The sequence below is a fragment of the Pleurodeles waltl genome, chromosome 1_1, assembly GCF_031143425.1.
Source record: "Pleurodeles waltl isolate 20211129_DDA chromosome 1_1, aPleWal1.hap1.20221129, whole genome shotgun sequence".
Classification (NCBI taxonomy): domain Eukaryota; kingdom Metazoa; phylum Chordata; class Amphibia; order Caudata; family Salamandridae; genus Pleurodeles; species Pleurodeles waltl.
This window is the reverse complement of record NC_090436.1, coordinates 993826754-993837780: the sequence shown is the minus strand read 5'-3', so window position 1 is coordinate 993837780 and position 11027 is coordinate 993826754. Positions and strand designations below refer to the sequence as shown.

The 11027-nt window shown below is 37.8% G+C and overlaps 1 protein-coding gene across 1 annotated transcript; it reads left to right on the top strand.

Annotated features, from left to right (window-relative positions):
• The first annotated feature begins 510 nt into the window (after positions 1–510).
• Positions 511–10186, top strand: LOC138286920 (adipocyte plasma membrane-associated protein Hemomucin-like). Its single transcript, XM_069227328.1, has 4 exons — positions 511–571; positions 2669–2738; positions 6567–6605; positions 9977–10186. Exons 2-4 carry the CDS (start codon positions 2685–2687, stop codon positions 10172–10174), a joined length of 291 nt encoding a protein of 96 aa, XP_069083429.1. The 5' UTR covers positions 511–571; positions 2669–2684; the 3' UTR covers positions 10175–10186.
• Positions 10187–11027: the final 841 nt, after the last annotated feature.

Genomic DNA, 11027 nt, shown 5'->3' with positions numbered 1-11027 from the left:
TAGGAGAGAAATCGTTTTTTGATTTGTGATATTTTGTTAAATTGATATTTTTGCTAATTAACAATAGGGCAACAAGTTGCAAATTCGGACCCACAAGTACCTACCTAGAGTTTCAACTCCGTTCATAATCGCCCTATCTATCATAGCGACACACTGAGGTGTACGTGTGAGCCAGAAGCGAGCACAATGCTAAGGGATCAGTAATTCTAAATTTAAGCACCCAGTTCCTAGAATCAAAATCTGAAAGGCATTATTGAACTCACAAGAGTCAGACAACGCCTCAGTTGGGTTTGAATGGCCACTTGTGGAGTTTCGTCTGCCTACCTAGTTTATTTAACAAGACCGCAGTTTTCACAAAATATTTCTTTTCAAAGCAGTAGGCAAGGAAACAAGATCAGGAATAATCGTGAGGGATTATTTCCTCCCACTATAACATGTATGACACAATGAGGCCTAATCCTGGCAAAGCCAGGCCCTTGAACGAACACTATAAATGTGCAGGCATTGTAACACCAAACACCATCTCACCCACAAAAGCACCAGAAGACGATTCTTGTACCAGATCCTATTGGTAAGTTAATTCTTTTTAGCTTCGGATTGCTTGTCAGAGAGATAGATGAAAAGGTGACCAGTCGAGTGGATTTAGGTTTTGATCATTTCTGAATTATTTCAAAGTCAACTTGATTGGACATTAATAAAACAGTTTATAATTGCGTTTAGAATTAAGAAGCCCACTTCTATTTGTTTTTGTTACACACATGCAAAGCCTGGGAGAGAATCTCTACAATACATGTCTTCCTGGACCAAGTGGTCCACAAAAGCAAACCCATGATTAAGATGGGCATCCAGATGTTTAATTTTCGAACACAATCCTTGTCAGAGATAGTATTTATATGTTTCATATTTTCTGTGTAAAAATACATATTGCTTATCTGTCCTGTGGTCTCGATTTAAAATTCTGTAAATGAAAAAGGGCATACTTTTGGATGAAATATATATTTGGAATTGTTTCCTCTAAAATTCGAGCTTGCAGAAGGTTGTTTTAACTCCTGTCTATCCATATATTGCATTGATAAGCAAAGCCCCTTGCTGAGTGATGTACCGAAATTTTGCTCATATCCTCAATTTGAAAACGAGATTCTGGACATGAGTCTCAAAAAAAGGCAGACTGGAATATATGAGTTGTTGGATTTGGTTGTATGATATACATAGATTTCCAAATACCAGTGAATTCACAAAAATCCACAGGCCGTTACATGGAAATCTGTACAATTTGTAGATTCCCATGTCTATATTTAATCTTAAACAGTCGAAAATCCGATGGTTTACAGTAGTTTCTAAGGTGCGAATGGCCCTTCATCTTGCTTTTCATGACAGGTAGTGTTGCCTCAGGAAGGAATTACAGCGTACCTGCCCCATAGAGCATATGTATTACACCTGGTTTTGATGACTCTAACTTAGCTTCCTAACTTAGGTGAAAAAACACTGAATGTTTGTGAATGCCTTCATAAATTATTTTCCATTTAATTAAAAATAACACAATGTGGTTAATTGTAGCAAAAGAGACAACAAGCATACAGTTTAGCTAACAAAAGTCTAAACTTATTTTTTTCTCTGTTATATTTGTCCGTTTTTTCTCAACGTATTACATATGACTATCTCGTATTAATCTTGCACAATAACACACAAAATTCAATGAAAGGGCTCTCACACTGTAAGGCAAGCCTACATCACTATGCATAGGGCCAGTAGAAAAACATGAAGGCATAGCAACAACATTTCTGCAGGAATAATAATTAGCTGAAAAAAGTGCTGAATAGTTTGAAGATGCTGAAAATAGCTTCTGATTTAACAGATGAAAAGTTATTAAAATGCAGCATTTAGTGGTGCAACAAAATGACTGACATTTTATGTCGATAAAAGGCCCCTTTTCGGCTCCCGAATGCCACATTGCGCATGCAAACAGGTGAAAGGTTTGTCCAGATACTGGGAACAACCTTTAATTATCTGACAGAAAGGATTTTGTCTGTTTGCAGTGCAGTTTCTATGAACGGAAAGAGACGTTTCCAGATGCCCTGCTATTGCGTGAAATGGGGCAAACACAAACTGAAGAGAAGTTAACATATCTGTGTGTTGCTGAATAAGTGAGACACGCCATTCATGCTGTAAAATCTATATAAATAAGCTTGTTTTCTGCACAGTGCCCTACTCTGGGTGGTGGAAAGGTGAATGCTAATAACATGTTTTTTCTGTGTTTTTACACAAGTTGTTTTATTCGTCTAAAAAAAGATTTTTGGAATATCTGTTACATCTATATAGTATTTATTTCTCAAGGAGCCCATGTTGTTGCACTGGCCTCGATTTTATATGAAAGTGTGCTAAATAGTAAAATAGCTACATCATTTTGCCACAACGTGGGCTGCCTAATTAGCTTTCATTACCTAAAGATTACAAAATGGGCAGTGCCTTGTCACATAATTTGCCTTTCGCTACTCTTTGTTGTTGCATAACTCCAGTGGTGCTGAATATAGGTTACATTTATAAAAAAATGAGTCAATTTTAACCCTTGACAAATAGGTGCAAATGTTCTTCCAATCACAAAGATAATGTATTAATTCAGATATTTTCTCTTAATTAACCATTCATTGTTTTTCCTATTTCCTTACAGATACCAATAATAGAAGATGAGGACCTTGGTTGTGGTGTCCTGCCTTCTGGCCTTAGCCGTTTGCATTGCGGTGAGTGATGGTGTGTGGAGCAGTAGCAGACATGTGGTACTTTGTTAGTCTCACTCAAGGATTGTCCGTTTCCTAAAAATGTAATTTGGAAACACGTTCTAGTGCACTCTTAAGGCCCAAATGGTGCTGTTGGATTGTCTGGGTGTTTGAAGCATTTTTACATTTGTCTGTCCTTGAAAATTACATTAAATATTGAACAGTCCTGAAGTGCCCTCTTAGGGTATGCACAATGTGTAATATTTAGTTTGAAATCACTTACGATGCAGACGAACAGCACCAGTTTGGAATAACAACTGTGAGATATCCATGCCTAACATAAGTGATTTACTATACTGGTTCTTAAGGCCTCTACTGTGCAATCGGGGTTGATAAGGGAAGAGAGGACAGTAAACTAGCAGTAGATTCTTTTAGAACCAACCATGAGTTAAGGACAAGGCATTGTTTATTAAAAGTGGAAGCAAAAAGTGTAATATAAGTGATACAGTACTCCCTGGCGAACATTATGAGTATATTGAAAGTCACTAAGAAATTCCTTACCTATATAGTGGAATGAAGCCGAAGGCCGAGTTCCTTAAGAAGAGTATGGAACTCTAAGGTGACTTGCAATGCCTATATCATGTACGCCGGGGCTATTTTATCCAATAGACTACAGGGACACACCATCCCCTTTCCCACAAATGACTGAAAATGTCAGGGGCATATTTACGAGAGGGTTGAACCATGCTTGCACCATGCAACAGCAGGTACATCAGATTTTTGAAGCCACTCAAAGCCACTTTTCATGGCTTCACAAATCTGGAGTAATGTAAGGCAGCTCAAATCACTGTGTTGCATTACTCTGGGCATAAGGAGGCACTACAGGGGATTGTGTGGGTGTGTCCACTCAACTTCAATAGTTTTTAATGTATTTGTATTTGTGCCAAACCTGGTAAACCTGGGAATGCACCAAAAAGCTAGGCCTCCCCAGGAGAGAAATAACCAGGAGAAATATCTTCATTTCTCTTTGTTTTTTTCCTCTTTCTGTGTGTGCAGTATTCTGCAGCATACATTAAAAGAGGAAAAGTCCTCTCAGGATTATTTTTATGCAGGAAAGTGCCCCTACCTGCACAAAACAACCCCACATGCCACACAGGCACCCTTGCATCATGGTAGAAGGATGTCTGTGTTCGGGCTAGAAGGCAAAAATGGCACCAGCTAACGAAAAAGGACAGGAATGCACCATATTGTATAAATATGGTGCCTTCCTTCTCTTTCCATGTGAAGCAGGGCAGCACAGCAAGATTACTTTCTGCCCTGCGTGACAAAATCCATAAATATGGGCCTTGGTGTGTAGCTCTTTCAAACGAAAGAGCGAGCATGTTTGAAAACAAGAAGAATAAGAATAAAAATAAAACCTCTAGAGCAAAATTAAACACATCAAAACCTGGTAGTTGTTTGTTGCAAACATATGTTAGAAACAGTTCAATTTTTTAAACTGCAGTAGCTCTAAATGCATACAAACATGTAGAAAGATTCTAGCTTTTCTCTGTCTAATGAGTGCAAAATTAAACATATTGCCTCTGCTTGCTTATTAAATAGAGCAGAATAAAGAAAAGTGATTTAGTGTTTACATTGCCTTAAACAGCTTCTTTATGGTCCGTGACCCAACCTGCCTTTCACCCTGACTGATGGCTCTGACAGCAGGTATTGTGACGTCAGAACTCAACAGTATTACATTTTATTAGAAAATTGGAATGTTGAGCTCTCTATAGAAGACAATGGAGGGCAACAGGCTTCTAGTCTCTGGTAAAAGCCCACCGCATCAACATTCCAATGTTTGACTTTCACAGATGCTGCTGTGAACAAAGGGGACATGGAGTCCAATGGGATTTCAACCCCCTCTGGCTCCATGAGACCTTTGTTTTACTGATTAGAACTTTCGCCCTCCAGGGGTAAATGACTGAGTCAATCACTTGACACCGATAATAAAGAAATTAGAAACATGCTTTTATACAGGGGTTGCAGGCTTAAGTGCTTTATATTAGAATTTTGGTGGGAGACCTTTTATCAGCAATCATTCTCCCTCTATATTGTTGTCTTTAATGGAGCTCCCAATCTTCTATACTAGAATGGTTTCTTGCTCTCATCCAACCACACTGCTTAGAATGTCCTGTAACACATTGCCCCTTGATTGCATTACATCATCTGAGAATGAACAGGACCTGCCTGCATTGAAACTGTTGCTCCTGCACTTTAGCCTTATGCTCTCCACCCATTCCTTGCTCTCTCTCACCCCATCCCTGACATGAACATTTTGCTACCGCACTTACCCTCTCTCTCTTGTCTTTGGATACTCTATGGAAGTTTTTTGCCTCATGTGACTCAGGTAAAACAGAGGGTCGCAATACTAACAAAGTTGCATATGTTATTAATTTGCAGAGAGTTAATAATGTAGAATCCCTTGCCTTTTTTTCCACATCGAAGGTGCTTCTTTCATTGCCTCCTCTTCATGATAAGGAGCTTCCACCAATAGCAGAAGTCCCACATTTTTTATTTGCAAACATTTATTGAGTACCTTGTTTTTCAAATATATTTGTGCAGCAGGGAAAAGCATGTGAGCCTCACAAGTGTGCTGAACTTCCCATCCACATTATTAAAAGTGCATTATGTCCTATGAAACTTGCAATATGGTGGACAACACATCTGCCACCTTTTGAAAGAGTATTTCATCTGTCAAAATCTAAATCAGGCTTTTTTTCCTCTCTTTTTCCACTCTGTTGGGTGGTTGAAGTGCCCAGTATAATACTGAATCATTAAATGGTGATCAACTAGGCATGAGCTATGATTGGCGGTGGCTGACTCAGGACATATATATGTCCTGTTAATGGCAAGAGTTATGTTTAAGATTATAATTAAATTCAAACCCTCCTATGAACCTGTGGAGTCTGAAATACTGAGAACCTGTTCTGGAAGGATTAACAGCTGTAATATGGCAATCCACTGCAGTCCTGCTGTATTAGGTATTAATATTAGTACTGTTGGTGCTATATAGAACTGACAATGGTATGTAATTAGTACCAGTAGTAAATAAACCAGTAGTATTTACTGACTGCATTTGATAGGTCACTAGCAGAACACAAAATCGTATACTGATCATAAGGAAATGGAAACAAGTAGGGTAATTTCTGATCTTCAGGAAATAAAAATAAAAATATGGAGTGCATGGCATGTTTTAGCACATTTGAGCTCAACCTTTAACAAAGCTCAATTTTCCTGTGAATGAAAAGCCACTGTTTCTCTGCCACTGGACACTTGGTGAAACGCAAATCACTGTTGACATGTGTTTCTTACTTACTTAATGGGCAGTATGTTACTACTGGAACTATTCACCATTTAACACACTTCATTACTAACTCCCACCACCTTTCTGGAATGGAACACCTACAATACACAATTGGTAAGTTCTCCCACACTGACTCTTAGTGAATAAGTGAGCTTTTTGTGAAATGCACATGGCAGATTTGATCTAATTTAGACCCTGCTTTGCAGCAGTTGTAAATAACGAAGGGCTCATTGCCAATTGATTGCCATGAGGTGAAGATTGGGGTAGCAATCCAGAGCTTGTCAATGGTAGGATTTGGAATCAGCGTGGAAACTGTTGGATGGGACAGCAGTCTTATGCCACTGAGGCTGACTTAGAGATGGGTGCTGAATTTATCAGTAACAAGTGCTAAAGGTAACTTTAAGTTAATGATTGAAAAAAGTATCACTCTTGCATTGCATTACACCTCAACTACACCTGGCTAAGAGCATTTTTTCTTCTGAATATTTATCTTCTATCCTTTTCAGGCCTTTGAACGGGATGAGAGGAGTGCAAGTGACAGTGGCGTAAGTATAGGACATTATGTTCAATAGTTTCTTACTTCCTGCAGAGACCATGGCAATGTACCTTTCTATGCAAATTTTCTTTTTTGGTTCATGGTATCTGAATTTCCCGTCCTGTAAAAAATATTTTTCTAGTCTGTCTGTGGTTCATATTTGGGCTTCTGTGAATGAATGACCTTAAACTTTACACCACCTGGACCATCAATAGGAATTTAGATAAAATTAAAAGAAGGATACCATTCAATTTAAATCAATGATGTTTACTTTGGTAGGTATTTAATTCCATGTTTGGAAGGACTATTAAAGACATGGACCAACCATATCCACACTGTTCCTTACATTCTTTGAAATACTTCAGTTCATCTTAACTTCTAATCCTTTAGAGAGGACACAAGTAAATGCAGATGGGTGAGATAGGCTGTGTCTGACTCAATGTTTGATCTGACACATGTCACTTTCCTGCTTTGTCTTGACATTATTCCAAAATATATTGGGCAGATATGCAACATATCAGCAATTCACGTATAATTATGTCTTAATGTGTTTTCTTGTTGAATTTAGTTATATGGGTCCATTTCATGATGGGTTTTAAAGATAAAGTACAGTCAAGCACCTATTTTATGCACAAGTGGGGCACAAAATGAATTCATTTAACCCAATATTTCTCTGAATTAATACTTTATTTTTAAACAGCACAAACCAGAAACATAAAAAGGCAATGTTTTCTCAATGTTTCTGTGTGGTATTGTCAGAAATTAAAGCAGTAACTGAGACAAATATCAGAATAAACTCATAGATTGTTTGCCTTGCAGAAGCATAAAATAGTCGCAGGGCTCGGAGCTGCGCCATTAAAGCCCATCATGATATGACCCATGGTGTCCTTTTAGCTTTGTTTCAATGAAAAGCTTGTGTGGTAAAGGCTTGAAATATAAAATCTATTTAACGTGTGTGCTCTAATTTCCTAAGGCCTGCTGATCAGTCAACCTGTAATATTTCTACATCTGTATCATGTTTTATTACTCAGTCCCCGAGAAGTGAATCCTCTCAGTGTATGTAGTTGGAAATCAGGATCATTATGAAGGAGAAAATCAACAAACGTTATAAATAAAACCTGCCATCATCAGTAGTTTGATGTTACATGCTTCAAATTGTTTTGTTTTTGGCCTGAAATCTTCAGACTCTCATTTCTACAGGTCTATGCTTGGGAAATAAGGCAAATGTAAATTGTGAATGTGGTCAGTGTTGATGGGATGAACACATCAGAAGCGGCTGCTTTGTGCTGCAAGAAAATGTTTGATGCTGGACTCTCAAAATTAAGACTTTTTTGGGTGTAGGTCTTACTCGTATGAAAAATTGCAAATTAAAATTTGGTATTACGAGAACTTGAAGTTGCACTCACAAAGGGATTTACATGTCCATAAAATTAGCCCACTTGATTATTGAGTAAATCCCTTTCTTGAACTCAAATGGGGAATCCACATCCTTAAAACTGAAGGAAAACAACATCATTTGAAAAAAATAATTTCAGTCGGGGGAAAAATGAAAGAAACAGTATAAACGATGACTGTGCACATGTGAAGGTGTTGTCCCATGTGCACCGGTGCACTAAGAATTTACAAATGTAGAGAGCACTTTATATTGACATAGGTAATGATTAACATAAAGAATTATAGATAGGTAACAGTGAACATCAGCGATATTTTTCACCAAGAGGTTCTGCATAAACATCAACTAGATCACAAGTGCAAAGTTTGTCATGTCTATGATGCCAGTCAGCGCCTCTAGATAAAAACATCAGGGCTATTTACTGTTACTGATCTTTAATTTTATGTTATACATCGTCTCCAAACTCATTTGCTCCTTTTTTCAACTGCTATTCAAGGAGAGAAGAGTCATTACATAAGATGGCCTCTCCTTCCTGTCCCAAATGTTGAAAATAAACAGACTTCCTTCTTCACACCTTTGAGCGCTTCCTCCCTTTTGCTTACCAAAACAATGTGAGTAGCAGCGCTGCTCTGACAGGCTATCAGGGAGCCATGTCAGAGAAATGGGGAATACTTTTATGACATAGTAACAATGGGAAAGAACTTTTGCTTCAGATTTTCATTATGTCATAGAAGTTTGTATTCCAATTTAGAGTTTGGTATTACAATAAAGGCTTTGAATTGAAGCAATAATAACATATGGAATTACAGATGGCAGATGGGTAACATCCTTGTAATTCGCTTTTAACCCAGCTATAATTTTATGTTATGTATGGCCCTCAAATACATTTGCCCATGCTTTCAGCTCTAAACATACGAAGACGATTAATGAGGAAGCCATGTGTTGTCTTCCCTGTCCCAAATTTGAAAACACCCATCCTCAACAACTCTCTGTGCTTTCCCTTCCATCTCTTTGAGAAGCTGTGCACACTCTCCGGTGCTGCTTTGACAAGCCCTCAGAAAGCCCAGCCAGGACAGCCTAGTATTTGTTTATGACGTAGGAACTATAGTTAACAAGATCTGTTACCCATTGTTGCTACATCATAGTAGTAAATTATTTGGATTTAGAATCCATTTGTTTATGCCTATGGCTTTCTGTGAGGGCCATGCATTGCATATAGAATTATAGATGGTTAACAGTGAAATATGGGATGGTTTTTCTTGAAGGTGTTCTAAGTGACACCAAATAGACACCAAGAGAAAAGCTCAATCTATCTAAAAGGTCACTCAGAATCCCGACATGAAAACACATCACTACAATCCACTTTTTACCCTTCATAATTCTCTGTTACAAATTCCCCCCAACCCCCAAGTCTTCTGCCTCTTCTTTCAATGTAAGCTAAATATTTCAAAACGTTTTCAGGTATATTTTTGAAAAGATTTATGAGTTATTAAATTTCAGAAAGCTATATCAAAGCAATGGAGTAAACTTGCAGTGGAAATTTCAGTTTTCTTTTTTTCTCCTACATTCTATGCAAACATATTATGGTGTTAAGCAGCAGCTCTGCTCGAAAGTGTTCACAACTAGGTTACTTTGTGGACAGAACACATTGATGGCCAATAGACCTTCATACTTCAGTCCATGAATGTTAGTTTTTTGTGTTTTTTGGGGGAAGGATGTGAATGTGTCCTAACAACACCATACAGAGCCATATTTATATATAAAAAAGGGTGACTGCCTGCAGCAAACGTGTTTTAGGTCTTAAAACATTGAACTGGTGTTTGCTGTCCGTGGAAATAAACCTTTGTTGGTATGTCCTGCTTTGTGTGCCTATAGTGAGCAAAACCATTCACACACCTCTTCAAAGAATATTGTATAATATTTTATGTACATTTGTATTATAATTTATAAGAGTGAGACATATTTTTATTGTGTTCTCTATTTTCCAGTCACATGAAAAAAGATGGCACAAAAAGAAGCATCATTATCATCGTCGTACAACGACTCCAACCACTACTACTCCAACCACTACTACTCCGACCACTACTACTCCAACTACTACTACTCCGACAACTACTACTCCAACCACTACTACACCAACAACAACTACCCCCACTACAACAAAGGCTTCCACAGCTCAAGGTTAAATAGGAAATCAGGTACGTGATGCATACACCAGTAAATAATATATAAATATTTGATCACTTGTTGTGTGGAAATTGCTGTTACTGAATGTATATTTTCCAAACAACAAGAGGCCAAAAATTGGAAATCACAACAACCACACTCTTTTTTTCACCTTCATCAACATTTTTAACATTGATCAATATAAGAGTAATCCAAGATGAAACAGCTCTTTATGATAGCTAGAAAAACAAACACTTTCACCAAAATATGTGTTGTTAGCACTAGCCTCAAGGGCATGTGTGCAAATATGCCTAGCAGCTCTACAAATATGATAGCACAATATTGTACCCAGTCCAACCATGTTGCTTCCCTAGAGCTGTCAGTGTCACAATACAAGTTTGGTTAACCTGACCCTCCCAAACAAGCATGTCTTTATTAAAATGCAATTGGACACTTATCGAGAACAATATATTCATTCACATGCACGTTTGAACATGAGGCCACATAAAGGATGGAAAATTAGGTTACCGAAAGTCAATGATGCATCAACCACATTCCATCACTGCAACAAACTGAATATAAGTAAAACCTTTACACAATTTATTTCAATGTCAGCATTATTCAAAAGAGTCTCAATTTAAACAGTGAGAATGAAATGAAGAGACTATACAAATGTAGCTGGCAAACTCCACATTCCAGTCTCCGACCACTTCATGGAACCGGCTTGAGTCTGTGTAGAGCTCCCGCCTGTTTCTCTTGGTTCAAATACACTTTGACAAACTAGTTCTGAACTACTTGAAGAGCAAGATTGAACTTTTTGGTGATTCAAGTGCACATCATAGTATATTACAGTAATCCAATCACAACCACAAA